Raw genomic sequence first — 17867 nt, forward strand, 5'->3', positions numbered from 1 at the left:
TAAAAGAAAAAGTTATGTTTTTAGTAGTACCTTTGATTATATTACTCAATGCTCTAGAACAAAAATAATAATAACAGTAATAATAAGGTGATTCACTTGGATGTGTACTAGCTGAGTGATGTGCTTTCTTCTTAAGTATGCTTTAATAAAGAAACTGCTATTAGGTAAAGCTGAATTGTATGAATGAGGAAAATGACCTGAAATATATGTGTCTTAGCTGGCAGCTAATTATGCCATGATAGAAAATTCATTCTAAGTATGCTCTGACACATTTTCATAATTATGTTGGAGAAATAGGCAATTTATGATTGTCAGCCAACCTTTTCATCTTGTCTAATATCAAGTTCAAGGTCTTCAGTGTTGTTTGAAAAATACACAGGCTAAGTTAGGTTTGCCCACATGGGTGGTTTACATTGCATCCTTGTCTGAATTCAAGATGCTCTTCTCTTTAGACTTTCCCCTCAATCAATATGCATGTCACTTGGGCTGCTCTAATCTAAGCACAAGTATAGAATACCACTGCTCTTTGAAAGTGATTTTGCTCATTAAATTAAGATACCGATGTGATGCTTTGTTAACTTTCAAAAATAGACTTAATGGGGCACCTGGGTGGCTCAGTTGGTTAAGTGCCTAACTTCAGCTCAGGTCATGATCTCACGGCTCATGAGTTCAAACTTCACATCAGGCTCTGTGCTGACAGCTCAGAGCCTGATGCCTGCTTCAGATTCTGTCTCCTTGCGCCACCCCCACCCCCACCCCTGACCCCAACCCCACGTGTGCTCTGTCTCTCTCTCAAAAATAAACGTTAAAAAATAAAATAAAAAATAGACTTGTAAAGTTTTAAGGGATCTGGAAAATGATAGATTGAGCACCTATATTTACTTTTCCTTCCTTCTGAAGCCACTCTAAAACAGCAGTAAGTTGATCTTACACACACACGCACACACACACACACACACACACACACACACACACACAGTCAAGGACAAATAGAATAGGAAAGGATAAAGCTACAACAAAACATTTGAAGCTGAAAATCCAGTGGATGAGAGCTAATTAAGTAGATATGGGAAGGCAGAATTCTGAGCTGGGAGGCAGATGGATAACCTCATTTTGTCTCAGTTTACACCGCAGAACCTCCAAAAAGTTTAGCACAAGGTGCTGCCTCCAGTGGGGGGCAAGGTCAAGCTGAAATCAGAAGTTGAGAGTATGTTTAAGAAACAGATCTCCAGATCTTCCCCCATCTAGCAACTTACACCTGCTGTCCTTCTCCCTCCAGCAGAAGATTGGAAGTTTATTATCTGGAAAGGGTAGAACATTGGACTGGGGGATGCAGGCACAGTTAAAAATAATTACACAGTACATGTCAGCACTGCCTCTCACCCGCAACTTTGCCCCCTTCCAAAAACTTTCTTCCTTTTAGCTCACAGAACATTACTGGTCAGACCTAGACCCTCCAGGCAGGGGACTGGAAGATTTGGGAGGAGGGGGATCTGCCCAACCTAAGAAAGTATTAAAGGTATGGAGATCACAGGTTCTCCCAATGAAACAGCTGAATGAGGTCACGTGCTAAAATAAAGCCCACAGCAGTTAAGTCCCAGCCACTCACTGAGCCCTTCTAGTCAGCTTTTGTTGCTGTGCTCTTCAGTATAAGCAGGCATCCAGGATCGCCAGGTTCCTAAGGAACACTTTTAACTTGAAAGATAACAATGAAAACAAACAGGAAAAAAAGAAAAAAAAAAAACTTTTGTAGGCAGAATATATACAGCAAGAGGAACATTACAGCTACTTCAGAAAAAAATTTATTTTTTATAATCTCAGAGAGATAAGAAATTGCATTATATTCAGGATACTGTTAAACAAAAGAGTACTTAAAAAAAGATAATAGTAGAAATGAAAACTCTTTAGAAGAGCCGCAAGATACAGGAAATATCCCCCAAAATTTGTTCAGTAGGGAAAAAAAAGGTGGTTTAACAAAAGTGGAAAATAGGAGTGAAGAGATAAGAATAGAGGACCAGTCCAGAATGTCTAACACTGGAATAAGAGTTCCAGAAAAAGAAAGCAAAGGGCATGGAGGGGAAGAAATAATGACCTAATACAAGAAAATACCAAAGATATTCATAAGGATATTCGTTTCCAGATAGAAAGGGCTACATACTCAGCACAGAGGCTAGAAATAGGCCTGCAGAGAGGCACGTGCATGTCACAAACTGAAGTCAAAGAGAAAAGCCTAAAAGCTTCCAGGGAAACAAAACAAAACAAAACAAAACAAAAATGGCAGCAAGAATCTACTGTTAACAGCAGCACTGGAAGCTAGAAGACAATGAAGTAGTTCTTAGAAATCCTGAAGAACAAATATTTCCAACTTAGAATTCCACATCAAGATTCTCTGTCATTCAAGTGTGAGGGTAGTATAAAGACATTTATACATGCAACTTTTCCAAAATAATTGACCTCTGCAGCACCATTTTTAGGAAGCTGACGGAGAGTATCTCCACCAAAAATCAGGGATTCTCTACAAAAAAAGAAGGTATGGATATAGTAATGGGGTTCACGGGAGAAAGGCAAAAGCATCCCTAGCATGATGTCCCAGGATGCCAGTTCTGCAGCAGAAGTGGGGACCACCAGTCCTGCCTGGAGCAGGGACTCTTCAAGAAGATGAATTGATGCATTTTTGTATCTGAGTATGTTGAGAAGATGCTTAGATGGAGAGCTTGGAGTTGAATAGAAAACTAAAACAAACAAACAAACAAACAGAAATGACCAGTTGATAAAAAGGAATAGTAAGCATGGCTCTCTGGCTCAGAGGTGAATATCACTTAACCTAAAGTAAGCAGGGATATTGCACTAAGTAAAAATTATAACTATATTGGAGGGATTAGGAATAGGTTGTGCAGGGGATGAGATTAGGACTGTGAAAGAGAACTTAATCCATAATGGGAAATTAATAGATATGCCTAAAAATGAAAATTCCTAGTGAATGTTCCCCTGTAGCAAAAAGATTGGCTCAGAGAATTGGATGCGGCTGTCTCGGGGAACGGGGAATGGCTAGGTCACCTGTTGGCAGAGGTGTTTGTCAGGGGAGAGTGTCATGGGACTGCTAACAATAAAAAAAAAACTATTTGACTCTTGAAATTACATTCATGTATATGTTTGGTAAAAAGAAAACACTTTTTTTAAAGTTTTAAAGTTTCTATGGTTAATATAGCATTTTATCAATTCTCAGTTGCAGTTTTTCACATTTTGTCATCCCTCTGAAATTAGGATACATCTTAATGAAATATGGCGGCTCAGGATTCTGATATTGCATCTTCTTTGGGGATGGCATGAGTATAATACTTTTTCTCTTTTAATTAAAGATTGCAGGCCTAAGTCTACCTCTTCCTCCCAAAAAATTGATTGGTAACATGGATCGTGAATTCATAGCTGAGAGGCAGAAAGGTCTTCAGAACTATCTCAACGTTATCACCACAAATCATGTCTTGTCTAATTGTGAGCTGGTTAAGAAGTTTTTAGATCCAAACAACTATTCCGCAAACTACACTGGTAAGCAAAGGGGTCTCCGAGCTACGGTTGCATGACTAAAGAGGCACTGTTCTTTGCTGGAGAAGACATGTGGGAGAAACTCTCCTTCCAAACGGGGACACGTGTACATTTGTTATAGGGCATTATTCCTTTACTAATACTTGCCTGATTGTAATTTACTGTAAGAGTATAAGAAGAAAATAATTACTTTTAAAATGTGTGTAATGTGTGCACAGAAGAATATGAAAGAGAAGTTATTGTGTGTGTGTACTTGGAGTCTTTTATTATCTTCCCTGGCAGAACAGAAAGTAAATAATCCACAGTAACCTAATTTGATTTTTAATTTGGCTCTCCTTTCGTACTTACAGTATATAGCATGTCTACTTTCCTGGGAATTACTTTATTTTTTTTTAAGTTTATTTATTTTATTTTGAGAGAGAGTGTGCTCAAGTAAGGGAGGGGCAGAAAGAGGGAGGCAGAGGATCCCAAGCAGGTTCTGCACCGTCAGCACAGAGCCCGATGGGCGGCTCGAACCCATGAACCGTGAGATCATGACCTGAGCTGAAGTCGGATGCTTAACTGACTGAGCCAGTCAGTCAGGCGCCCTATCTGGGAATTACTTTAAACTGAGTGGTTCAGAAGGGTCCTCTCTGTGTCTTCCCAGTTGTTCCCAGAGACCCGCTCAGTGCAAAGCCTAAGGAGCTCTTCCAAATTTTCCCCAAATCAACCAGGGGACTGAGGTGGAGAGGGTGCCAGTTATACACAAAGCTAACGTCAATAACCTAAGCCTGTTGTCAGCAGAAGGAGTGATTAAATATTCAATATGCCTTGGGGTGGCCTTGAAGAGACCCATGGAAACTGTTGTAGAACCAAGCCAGAAACTAGAATTTGACTGAGCTGTTAAAGCTGACCCATGCTTAGAGTCTCAATGGAACTCTGGGTATTTTTAATAAGCTGATTTCCTTGCTAAGAGAATAGATTGTTCACACATTACATTTCATGTCCTCAAGACACTGCTTTTGAAGTCATTAGAAGGAGGCACTTTTATTCCTGTTTCAGAGAGGGAAATAGAGGGCTGCCTGTCAGGTACCAAACTTTTCTACATAATAAACTCAATCCAGGGAGCTTTAAAAAAAATCCTGATGCCTAGGCTGCCCTCATGCCAATTAAATCAAAATCTCTACAGATGGGGGTGGGGGCTCCTGGTTTGGAAAGCTCCCCAAGAAATTCCAATGTGCAGCTGAGTTTGAAAACCACAGCCCTTGGGCCTTGCTACTCACAGTGTGGTCCTCTGACCCACAGCACTGGCATCACTGGGACCTTGTCAGAAATGCTGAATTCAGGCCCCATGCCAAACCTACAGATCAGGATATGATTTTAACAAGGTCCCCAGGTTATTTGCATGCACATTAAAGTCTGAGAAGCCTCTGATGTACCTCCTTTCTTCTCATGGAAGTACCTGCAGAGGTAAAAATGCCTTTCTAGAATGCAGCCAATAAAGGAAAGTTTAGTTCAAACTCACGTTTACTCTAAGTTACAAAATTGAGCATTAAGTTATTACAAGGCTTTTATTCTTCCCCCAGTTGTTTTTTGGTTCATACAGGAGAAAAGACATCACAGGATGGGGCTCCCAGGACAGCTTAGATTCTTTCAGTGTGGCATCTCTCATGGCTTTCAGTCACCATGCTTCACCTCGATCATTCCCAAAATTGTCAGATGGCAAACCATCTGGATTGACTGCTATCAAATCAGCCTTCACCTAGCCCTGTTCATTGGTTAGTCTACTTAGTTCCTGAGAGTGTCTGCCAATGTGCTCCTGAGGGCAAGCATCAAGGTGCAGTGCCTACATGATGATGCCGTTCATCCCATAGGCTCTCACTGTCTGCTCTGCCTGTGCTGTGTGCTGGGTGCAGGTCCGGGTGTCGGGGATGCAGGTGCAAGGAAGATGCACTCCCTACAAGCAGGGAGCTTGTACCAGGAGTACATTGAATTACCTGGGGTCAGAGCTAGAAAAGATTTGGAGCAGGCATGTCAAGACCAACCCTTTCATTTCATAGATGAGAGATCACCTGAGAGGAAAGGCCTTACCTAGGGCTGCACATTCGTATGACTGTACAAGCATACAACGTCTGTTTTCCAGTTAAGATGCTGCTTTGCCCCTGGAAGATGATCTGATCCCTGTATTTCCTACTACTGTACCCCTCACATGCTACTGTTTTTCTTGATCTTTCTCCTTTCCCCCTGTATGGCAGAACAGTCAGGAGTCCAAAGGAAATGTGGGCAGAGGTATAATAAGGTTGCCAGAGACTCCCACCGGAACCCAAGTGCTCAAGAAGGCGGCACAGTCCTGGAATGAAACAGTAGGGGATGGAGGCTGTTTGCAGAGCATATGCTGATTTATTGCCCCTTTTGAATGAAACTGTCAGAACTTGTCTCTAGGCTGACCCACTAGCAGCCTCGAAAGGGAAGCCCAGGCAGCCTCCTCTGTACCAGCTTGACAGCCAGTCCCTGGAAAGCCAGGTGGACTGGTCCAGGCTTCCTGAAACTCAAAGCATGGCCTGTGGTTCCTGAGGGTACTCTGCATACCTCCACCATGTGGCACCTCTCGAAGCAGGGCCACTTCCCCCTTTCATTTGGGTAATGTCTCCACCTCTTACCTTTTCCAAATGGTCTGTGGTCACCACCCCTTTCCACTTCAGCAGGATGTGCATGCTGCATTCATGTGGCCAAAGTCACCAACGCCACTCTTGCTGTCTCTTGCTCTGAGGTTGAAGATGCCTTGTTGGAGTGGGGACTCTGATGCCACAACAGTGTCCAGGTGGTAGGTAACTAGGAGCTTCAGGGCACCAGCGGCTGCTCCTCTCTTGCTGGGTCTCCAGCCTGGGATTGCTGATCTTTTCCTTCTTTTCCTGGTGTTCTCCAGATGACCAAGGAAATACAGGTCCTTAGTGCTCTTGTGGGGGAGTTATGAGATGTCCATTTGTATTTTGTTTCAGTTTTTTTTTAAGTTTATTTAATTTTTGACAGAGAAAGTGTGAGTAGGGGAGGGGCAGAGGGTGAGGGAAAGAAAATCCCAAGCAGGTTCCACACTGTCAGTGCAGCGCCTTATGCAGGGCTTGAACCCATGAACTGTGAGATCATGACCCGAGCCAAAATTGGACACTTAACCATCTGAGCCACCAAGGTGCCCCTGTTGACTTTTTATTTAAATTCCAAAGGTGTCCATTTGTGTTACTACCAAGTCTAATTGAGGGCCAGCCAATGTATAGGGAAAACAGGTGTTTCCCAGTCACTAGGGGCTTGTATTGGAAAACGCACACACACATGCCCCACCCCACACAAACCTCACCTTATTCATCTAACAAGATGCTTCTTTCCTTTTTCTTTCTTTCTTTCTTTCTTTCTTTCTTTCTTTCTTTCTTTCTTTCTTTCTTTCTTCTTTTTGATGCTTCTATCATTTAAAAACCTGTCTGAGTGGCTCAGTCAGTTAAGCATCTAACTTCAGCTCAGGTCATGATTGCGAGTTTGAGCCCCGTGTAGGGTGCCTGGTACCTGCTTTGAAGTCTGTGTCTCTCTCTCTGCCCCTTCCTTGCTCGTGCTTTGTCTCTGTCTCTCTCTCAAAAATAAATAAACATTAAAAAACATTTTTTAAAGCCTCAGTGCAGTGTAGCCATCTTCCTGCTTCAGACCTCAAACCTCAGAATAGGGGATTTTTAATGTCCATTTTTAATGTCAATGCAAAAGTCACTTGTACCAGAGATGAGGAGCTTGGATCCCGGTGACAGCTTTATAGCATTTCCCCTCTGTGAACCTCAGGTCCTGATCTATAAAACAAGAAGAGGGGAAAGGGGAGTGGACAGGAAGTGGACAGGCCCTCTTCTACCCAGGAACCCTGTGAGTAGGTCAGGCAGTAGTGGACTCAAGTGGGGGTGTGGATTGTGTTCAGAACGAGAGCAGGATGCTTTGGGAAGTTGTAGGCCGCAGTCCGCTGTGCAGACCTCCACACATCTACTCCTTCTGTAGACCTCCTCTACTACTCCTGCTGTAGTAGATGGGGGATCTGGAGCCCAGCTGCTGGGCTGGAGGAGGCTGTTCCCTGTAATCATCATGGAGCTGGGATCTAGGAGCTCAGAGATTGCACATACTAGGGGCAACTGGTATATTCTGAGCTGAGAAGTCAGAGCTCTGTGGGAAGCACAGGATGGGCCTGAAGGCATTGCTGTGCATTTCCTGCCTGGGGCTGGTTTATCAGCATTTCCTGAGCATGCAGTTTTTCCCCAGGTGTCAGTCAGTGTTCAAGAAATAAGAGAGCAGATGCCTTTCGTTTCGTGGATTTCGTGTTCTAATGGGAGAGAGCATCCACATCCATTGAACACATGTTGAACCCTTAGTTCTTGCTTTATCAAATATTTATTGAGTGCCTACTCTGTGTCAGGTGCTACAAATACAGCATTGAGGAAAATATAGTCCCCTACCCGCACCCCAAGGCACTTCTGCAGGGAGATTGACAGGTGAAGGCTGTGGCAGAGTAGACATGGAGCAGCACCTTGAGGGTAGGGGTAGAGGGGCAGATGATCCAGATCTGAAGGTGGAGGAAGGCTTCCAGAAAAGTTGATACCTACGTGGAGATCTAAGGATAAGTAGAAGTTTGCCAGGCCAGAGGCAAGGGCCAGTGCTCCAGGAGAGAAAAAAATATTTCCATGTAGCTGTGGGCTTTTGCCCACACTAAGACATAGCCTTCCAGCTGGAGTTCACAGTCTAATGGAAGAGAGTAGCCATACCTCAGGACAGTCCACGGTGAATCCCATAGGAGAAGGACACTTGTAGCTCTGGGAATGTACAGAGGATGGAGGGCCCAGGGAGACCTGGCTAGGGGAGCAGCAGATTTGGGTTGACCCTTGAAGGACAGGAATGGAAAATGCAGAGGGGTGGGGTCAGGCCAATCTTCTGGGGGTCAAGGCAGGCAAATCTAGGTACCACATGTTGTGGAGGGGTAAAGACAGAAAGATAAGTTAAAGCCAGAGCTGAGTTAACATTAGATTTAGAAGCTTGGCCTTGATTTTGTTAGGAAATGGTGTGCTAGTAAATGTTTCTAAGCAGAGGAGTAGATGCTTACGATTGAAGTGTGTTGGCTGAATCTGGGGAGGGAGGGGATTCATACTGAAAGTGTAGGTATGTGATTTGCTTCACAATAAGTCATAGTTCAAGGGAAAGAAAATGTCCTTTCTGCAATTTCCTGATTCTCTAAGGTAAAAAAAAAAAAAAAATCAGTTTTCCAGTCCTCAATTTATCAGTAACAAATTCAGCACGTTGTTTGTTGACAGCTATTTCCCCCATTCCTAGAACAACATGTGGTACGTAGTAGCATACGATAAATGTTGAATAAGGATTTTGCGGGAAGTTATGAGTCACTGTTGGTTGTGAATGAACTGTCCTTTACAGCTCTTAGAATCACATTGTACTGCATTTAGAAAATTATTTTTCATGATCCTTCTCAAAGTTGATAATGATTTTCACTGAAAACAGTGTGTTTTTAAGTTATGTTGAAGTTGTTTTAATGATTGTTTACATTCAAGTTGTTTTGGAAATGCTAAAACATTTTTATCAACATTAATTATAGAGGAGGTACAGAGGTCCCAGTGTTGATTATGAAAATTTTATATGCTTCTGCCATACTCGGTCCCTCCAGATGGTTTGTCGCTTTGGGGTAGTTAGAACAAATGTAGGTGGAGTCAGTTTTGTATTTGATCATGTCTTGTTTTCTTCTGTGTGGATAGCATCAACACTTTATGTATCGAGTCACTAAACGAGTCGATTGTTTTCTTCCCCGAATCTCTTAACTCATAATGTGCCGTAAAATATATGACATTGTTTGCCAAGTGCTTGGCATGGTAATTCCAGACTAGGTCATTCTGACATATGGAGAGCATTTTTGCCGAATCTCTCATTCCTCACCAGTGTGCCTGGAATGTCATTCATGCCAGGTGGAGTTGAAATTCCACAGTGAACTTGCAGTGTTGCTGTTTGCTTTCAGGGATCTAGAGTGGCTTCATTTTCTCATTGCATTGAGGGAAAATAGCAAATTACAGATGTTGCTTTTTGCAGGAAATGTAAAAAGGCACAGTTCTGATAATTTCTTAATACAGTGAACGTTAAAGAACTTCCTCTTCTCATTGTCTTCTTAAAAGGGGGAAACGTTCTTACGATACATGAACACAAAAGAAGGATGGATTATTTTTCCAGTAAACAGGGGTATGGTAACTTCCCACAATAGAACTGTGTTGTTGCTGTACGTAGATGTTTTTCTAAAACACTGGCTTTTATTTCCAATATATATTTAAGGCTAATCGCTTCTTTGTTGGTGAAAGCTGTAATTCCATGAGGAATGAAGACAGGATAAATATCACTTGGAGCAACATAAAGACTGTTCTGAGCTGACCTCAGATCACATTTTGAATTTTGTGCTTGGGTTGTGGCTTGGTGCATATAATGAAGTCCTGGCTTATGCCAACTAGTTTAGGTATTTTAGATCTTTCAGTTTAAAAAATATCTATGTATTTTTTTATATCATTAATAATTACTCTTTTTAATAAACTTTTTACTTTGGAATAATTTTAGACTTATAGAGTACAGAGAGTTTATATATACCACCCCTCACCGAATTTCCCCTAATGTTAGCATCTTACGTGACCATGGCACAGTTATCAAAACTAAGAAATCAACATTGGTGCATTACTATTAACTACAGATTCTATGCAGATTTCACTAGTTTTTCCACTAATGTCCTTTTTCTGTTCCAGGATCCAATCTAGAATCCTACATTGCAGTTATATCTGCAGATTTTTTTTTTAATTAAGTTTTTGAAGAAGGTCATAGACCATAAGGATTTCATTTGCTAGAATAAGATCTTAAGCATATGGTACTTTCATGACAGGTTTGCCTGATGAGTTTCTAAAATGTCTTTGCAGAGATTGCCTTACAGCAAGTTTCCATGTTCTTCCGATCAGAACCAAAGTGGGAGGTGGTAGAACCGTTGAAAGACATAGGTGAGAAACTGGCATATGTCTAGTCTGTTAATACAGGTCATAGAACTGGACTCTTTGTCACACTTTCCTATCTGTATCCTGAGAAAGCTCTTAAATGCAGGTGATTTCTTTTTCTTTTTGCTTTCTGACTGCCTGGAGGTGCAGCCCATAATTTTTATACTTCATGAATCTTGGGTAAAGCACTACCTGAGGGTTCGGAGGGTAGTACTGTGTACTTTTAGGGCCCTCATTCATTTGCCGTCACTCTTTCTCACTAAACTTTAACTGAAGTTTTCCTATTCCTGTGAATAGAATAGTTTCTTTGCCGTTGTTTTTGGTGTTTTTTTGGTGGGGTTTCTGGACTTTTTGTTTTGTTTTGCTTTTCTTAAGTACAGTCTTTCCCATGTCAACATTACCAAATGGTCATTTTGCTGGTGCCTGTGTTACTGTGGATAGTATTACCAAACTTAAGTTTTATTATTCTTTAGTTGATAATATTTCTGTTGGTGTAAAAATGATATGCTATAAATACATCTCTGCTTTTATGGCAGGTTGGAGAATAAGGAAGAAATATTTCTTGATGAAGATTAAAAATCAGCCAAAGGAACGGCTAGTGTTAAGCTGGGTAAGCTGGTTTTTTGCTTCAGTCTCATTTCAGGGACTTTAGCTGGGTTTATGAAAGCAGATATTGGAAAAGAGAATTAAGAAACTGTTCTGTGCTCCTGAATGATGTACAAGGCCTCTTCAGTCCCACAACAAAAGAGAGTCATTTTGAGTCACTTTGCTTATTCATTTGGTTATATGGATGTGATATTATCTGATCAACTAGTAAACATCTGGAAAGAAACAGGAACAGCTTAAAATATTTCTGGAGCCTCTTTAGGATTGGCAATTTTGCAGTTTGTTTGAAGGAAGACATACTTGAACATTACTTTATGTTACATCTCTCACTTTGGGAGTTCTAGTGATTTGGTTAATGGAATTTGATAAGAGTGTAGTTAAATCCTGGTACATATATGTTTATATTCTACCTCTCCAGAAAAGCCTTGAGGCAACAAGACTTAGTGTGGTTTTCATCTTTGGTTTACAGTCATATATTTGGGCAAATGAAAAAAGGGAAAGAGTAACAAGGAATTTTTCTTTTGATTACTAAGGCAACACCCTAATATTTCCCCCCATGTTTTCAGGCTGACCTTGGTCCCGACAAGTATCTGTCAGATAAAGATTTTCAGTGTCTAATCAAACTTCTGCCTTCCTGTTTGGTGAGTACAAGCCCTTCTATTATTCTATGTACTGATGACAGATTCACAGTGTTTTCTTGTAGGTGACCATGGACAGACGAGCTGGAAATACTCTGTAGGCTCAACGGAATGGAGAGGTAGAGTGGATTTTAGTTCAGACTGAAATTGTTCAGGGCTACTCCCATAGTTCAGAGGCCATTTAAATGGCATTCGTGACATCTACACAAACCATGAAACATGATAATTTAAATGGTTATGTGTTTTAAACAAATGTCAGAGTAGGAAAGCACCCACTTTGTTCTTGATGAGGATGTTTATATCCATGGAATTGAAAGATCTGTTTCTAGCCTGAGAAAACAGAACTAATATAGATTTAGATAGGCTGGGTATGGGGAAGCACAAGAGCTCTTTTGCTGTCTGAGTCACTATTCTCACAGGCCAAATAGTTGGCCTTTAGGAGTGCCTGGTATTGTTTATGCTAATGTACATTTTGATCCAAGGCCTTTAGTGGAAAAAAACACATCAATATGTTTCAGAATATATGCAGAATGTCTTCAGGAAAAGACTAATCTGGCCAGAAAATTGAGTTAGTATTGATGTTCTTTATCTGTGGTCTGCATGAGGATGTAGGACCCTAGACTGAGTCATTCATGAGCACAATTATGCTGACCTGTCTAGTTGGGTTGGCAAGTTCGTTTTTGAAGATAGAAGGTCTTGTCAGGCTAGCAAAACCAAGCTTTTAATGAAGTGTGATATGTAGCCAAGAAAAATGCTGTGGTCTTTGAGTGCGATTAGTTGTGTGACACAAGCTCTCAGCATTCAATTCCATTTTTTTTTTTAATTTTGGTTTTCAACATACATTTATTTATTTATTTATTTATTTATTTAGAGAATGAGTACACGAACAGGGGAGGGGCAGAGGGAGAGATGGAGTCACAGAATCCGAAGCAGGCTCTAGGTTCTGAGCTGTCAGCACAGAGCCTCAGGCAGGGCTTGAACCCATGAACTGTGAGATCACGACGACTTGAGCCGAAGTTGGACACTTAACCAACTGAGCCACCCAGACGCCCCTCCAAATTTCTTTTAATGGTTGTGGTTTTTTAAAAGGAGGTAGTACAGATAAGTGGTGCATATTAAAATTGTGGAAAGTCAGAAAACATGGAAAAGCAAAAATAAAATAAAACTCACTTGTAATCCCAACCAACCAGAAGCATGGACCAAAATGTGTAGTTGTTGCTTTTCTAGAGCTTTATATGGGTTTTTTTTTGAAAAATTATACACATATTATTTTAAAACCTGATTTTTTGGTTAATGGTATATACCATGTGCATCTTTTATGTTGAATACATATAGTATAACATCATTATTCTGGCTCCATAGAATTGTCGTTGGCTTTACTTCAGTTTATTCAGCTAATCTTATACTAGACATTTGGACCACTTCCAGTTTTTTGTTCTTATTTAAAAAAAAAAAAAAGCCACAGTGAACAATTCAGGCTAAACATTTGTACCCATCCTTAATTATTTTCATAAGATGATAAGAATTAATAAAGGAGATATTTTGAGACTGTATAAATATCCTGTTGTTACCAAATCCACTAGTTTTAGCCTCATTGAGATTTTCCAACTTCATCATTCTTCTTAGGTTTATGAGTTGGCACTTTAAGGAAGAGCTTCCTATTCTCCCCTCTGTTTATATCGTATGGACTCAAAGATTTTTATTTTATTCATTGGGTTCCTTTTTGGGGTGATGAAAATGTTCTAAAATTAGGTTGTGTGGTAGTTTGTACAGCTCTGAATCTACTGAAAACCATTGACTTGTGCACTGTAAATAGATGAATTTTAATGGTATGTGTGGTTATATTTCAATAAAGCTGTTAGAGTGTCAACATCAATCATTTTGATGTGATGATCAGGAGAAACTTCATGATCAGTTACTGTATTTTTTTGGACGCACCCTTCCATCCCCACCCCACTCAACCCCTGCCTCCCAATTCCTTGCACAGCTCAGCTCCTAAGGGTTTAAATTTTAATGTTATTCCTTTGAGCTAATGGATATTGTAATATCTGTCTGAAGCCACTTTGTTCATGTAACCAAAATTCCAGGTCATACGAGGACTTTCCTTTCAGTCATTAAATAATTTGTCTCACTCTTCACCCCACTTGGTTGACTCAGTGTCCCCATCTCAGGAATACCCTGTGAATCGTCATATTGCACACTCCAGTAGAAGGATCGGAAGATTCTTGCAAGCTGCTTTTGATAAGGGCTTAAGATGCCAAAGGATGCTGCTTTTGCTTGTTTTCTGGCTTTTACATTCCCTGGCGTGGTACCGAACAGCAGTGTGAAATGTTAGGCAAAGCTGTGAATAAAGACACATTTACCCTGGTCCTCACTTGGCTGTTCTAGGATTTGGCTATAGTCTTTACCAGTTTACAGCAGCAGACCCCATTGTCCCCCAAACTCAGACTTTCTCTTTCTTCCACCCTTTTGCCTGGGTTCTGAGAATGTGCATACCCAGGCAGATACCTTCACATGTAGAGCTCACCGTGCCGGTTAGCCACCTCCCTTTGTTTATGTTCCTTCTCTCATCTAAAGAACCAGGTGCACCCAGGTGGCTCAGTCGCTTAAGCGTCTGACTCTTGATTTCGGCTTGGGGTGAGATCGAGCCCTGCATGGGACTCCGTGCTGACAGCGGGGAGCCTGCTTGGGATTTTCACTCTCCCCCTCTCTCTGCCCCTCTCCCCTCACGCTCTGTCTCTCTCCAAATAAATAAACATTTAAAAAAATAAAGAACGAGGTGCTAGTTGGTCATCTTGTAAGAAAATGCCATGTATTCAGGGACATCCCCACATTTATGTGCAACTACACAGGTGAAATGGTACTTGTCTCTATGTAACCAGATTCTTATCTCAAAGGACCTAGACACTGATGTGAATAATCGTGAATTTCTTTCTTGTTTTGGCAGCACCCTTACATCTATCGGGTCACCTTTGCCACAGCTAATGAATCCTCAGCATTGCTTATTAGGATGTTTAATGAAAAAGGAACTTTGAAGGACCTGATCTACAAGGTACTTGTGCAAGTTCATGGTCATAAGGACTTTCTCAAGTCCCTTCAGAACCTGTTGTTGATACTTGAGCTTTAAGTTTCCAGAAGTTAGGCCCTGGGGGCTTTATTTTAATTTTGATTTTATTTGGAATCTATTTTGACTTTAGCAATAAAACTACCCAGTCTGGTTAAAGAGCATTCCTTTCCCCACATGGAAGAAGGTTGGACACACAATGCTTAGGTCCATTACATTGTAGGCTGTTTTCTTAGGTCAGTTTTGAAGTTTGTGTCTTTCACTTAAGAAAGCAATACTGCAGTATCTCAGGAAAGTTGGAAAATAGGACTTTGGGGTCTGCCAAGGTCAAGACCTGTTTGATCTTTACTGGACTAGAGAAGGGATGGAACCCAGGTCAGCTTCTTTCTATCAACTGTACAGACCCTTGTATTTTAAAAAACCACCTCCTGTGAGCTGATCTCATCAGGCACCACCAGATGCTCAGACTCCTCCCTGTTCCAGGAGGCTGTGTGCAGAATGTAAACCCTCTGCTGCTTTCTTATGTGCTCTTTGTTCTTTTCCAAAGGCAAAACCAAAAGACCCATTCCTAAAGAAGTACTGCAACCCTAAGAAGATCCAGGGCCTTGAACTCCAGCAAATAAAAACATATGGGCGGCAAATATTAGAGGTAAGAGGTATTTAATATTTGTTTAAGCTGCATTGGAATTTCATCCAGTTTACTGTATTCTTTTGGGAAAGTTCTTAGGCAACATCCAAAATAGTTTAAGTTGTCTGATCACTTATAAACTGATGGCATTGTCCCATTTTATCCCAAAAAGCAAATATTTCAGACCTAAGACAGCAGTTTAGATCTACAAAATTACCAAAGCTTAGCTATTGGAATTTAGTGTCTGATTTTTAAGAACTTTACTGTGCTGATACCAACTTTTGTGTTATGTTTGGTTGATCTTTATCTTTGTGCCAATATTGTTGGTTTTGTTTTGTCAATATGTAACCGTATGGCTCCCTTGCATAAGTGTAACTAGCATGAAAAGGCTTTCCCGTTTTCTTTCTACATCAGTGTTCTCCAGGCTCCTTGGATTGTGAGACCCTATCAGTGAAAATAATTTAAACATAACCCCACCCCACCCCCCGCCGATGTTACATACATTTAACTATTATATGCGTACCCTACTACTAATATATGTTGTACATTATAAGTTAGGAAAGAAGGAGATTAAAAACAAAACAAGAAGAAGGAGAAGTTAAAGTGGCACCTGAGTGGCTCAGTGGTCCGACTCTTGATTTTGGCTCGGGTCATGATCTCACAGTTTGTGGGTTTGAACCCTGTGTCAGGCTCCATGGTGACAGTACAGAGCCTGCTTGGGATTCTTTCTCTCTCCCTCTCTCTGCCCCAACCCTGCTGACATGCGTGCGTGCTCCAAAGGAAGGAAGGAAGGAAGGAAGGAAGGAAGGAAGGAAGGAAGAGAAAAGGGAGAAGTTGTATCATTTTCTTCCAGTCCTCAGTAGATTGCCCTGGGCACCCCCTTTGGCTAGCACTGCTCTAGTTCACAAGGTCTTTGTGGGGGTTTATCTAGGGATCTGGATTACTGGATGAGCCACTGTTTATTAAATGGCAGGAAAAGTTTGCTTCTTTCTGTGGGAGCCGGTCATATGTTTCTGTTAATAAACAGCCCAGTATATTCTGAGAAGAGATTGGTCTAGAGATGTCTTCAGCTCAACCTCTTTTCCTGAATAACTTTGGCCGATGCCCTGACATGATAGCTTTACTCATCTGTGCAGGAGGATCAAGACTGTGGCCTGAAAAGAGCTGGCCCGTTGAGATCAGAAAGTGCTTAAAGTAGAGCTTTTTGGCACCAAAGGTGTTAACCCCAAGTACATGCAGACTGCTCCTCTGTTGTTTGGAAATGAGGGAGCTTATTGTTGTGTCTCATAGCTGGATAGTATTCAGCATCATCCCCGTCTCCAAAGAAATGGATGGAAGTGGCATTTTTCTTTAGGAATCTCCTCAGTGACCTCTTTGGTTTTGTTTCACAACGTATTGACTTAAAATACAAATTTAACCTGTCTCACAGCTGAATGAATTGGGGGAGAAAATGTAACCTATACATATTTTTTAATAGGTACTAAAGTTTCTACATGACAAGGGATTCCCTTATGGGCATCTGCATGCCTCCAATGTGATGCTAGATGGTGACACTTGCCGGCTGCTAGACCTTGAGAATTCTTTATTGGGCCTTCCTTCCTTCTACCGATCCTATTTCTCACAGTTCAGGAAAATCAATGTAAGTTGCTAAAAGTAACAAAATAGCAAGTTCATTTTTTGGTATAAATTGCCCCCATGCAGGACCCATGATCTGCCCATGTAAGAAATATGCACTAAGCAGTGAGAGGTACAGGCAGGGTAGGCCATGCTTCTTAGCCCTCTTCCTCCTACAGAGCATCACTGTACCTCCAAGAGCCTTGTTGAAATGGTAGATGGGACATGGAGAGATGTAGAATCACTGACTGGAAAACAGTGGAGTAGGACCAAGATCTTGAGTCAAAGTAATGCCTTGTGAGCTTTTGCAAAAGGCTTTGGAGTTGTGTTTTCACTACCAGTTGTGGGTGGAGTTGCCCCTGGGCCATGTTTCTCAGTGGAAGTGTAGGAAAGGAGCATTGGAATTCACAAACCCAAACTGAAGGATGACCACACTGCTTCTGTCTTGTCTTCCACAGACATTGGAAAGTGTGGACGTCCACTGCTTTGGCCACTTACTGTATGAAATGACTTATGGACGACCGCCAGACTCAGTGCCTGTAGACTCCTTCCCTCCTGCGCCGTCTATGGCTGTGGGTTAGTATGGGGTTTGAAGGAGTCTTCTGGGCCCTGGTAGTCTGCAGAGTTACTCACCCCCTTTCCAGAGTCCAGGAAGGACCCAGAGGAAGTTGGCATTCTCCACAGTCAATCAAATCCAATTTAAAAGTCAACAAAGTCTGAGCAATTTATTTACATGCACTTCACTAAAAATT

The 17867-nt window shown here is 41.4% G+C and overlaps 1 protein-coding gene across 5 annotated transcripts in view; it reads left to right on the forward strand.

Moving 5' to 3' along the window:
• PXK (PX domain containing serine/threonine kinase like) overlaps positions 1-17867 on the forward strand; it is a 74620-nt gene that overhangs the window by 32711 nt on the left and 24042 nt on the right. For 3 of the 5 annotated variants that reach the window (XM_047826040.1, XM_047826048.1, XM_047826065.1), the window contains exons 4-11: positions 3360-3546; positions 10494-10571; positions 11102-11175; positions 11738-11812; positions 14757-14861; positions 15421-15522; positions 16979-17140; positions 17574-17691. In XM_047826040.1, the coding sequence (XP_047681996.1) occupies positions 3360-3546; positions 10494-10571; positions 11102-11175; positions 11738-11812; positions 14757-14861; positions 15421-15522; positions 16979-17140; positions 17574-17691 (901 nt within the window). The remainder of the gene's footprint in view (positions 1-3359; positions 3547-10493; positions 10572-11101; positions 11176-11737; positions 11813-14756; positions 14862-15420; positions 15523-16978; positions 17141-17573; positions 17692-17867) is intronic. The other 2 variants (XM_047826055.1, XM_047826071.1) reach the window with 2 other exon arrangements.

This window comes from Prionailurus viverrinus, chromosome A2 (genome assembly GCF_022837055.1).
Source record: "Prionailurus viverrinus isolate Anna chromosome A2, UM_Priviv_1.0, whole genome shotgun sequence".
Classification (NCBI taxonomy): Eukaryota; Metazoa; Chordata; class Mammalia; order Carnivora; family Felidae; genus Prionailurus; species Prionailurus viverrinus.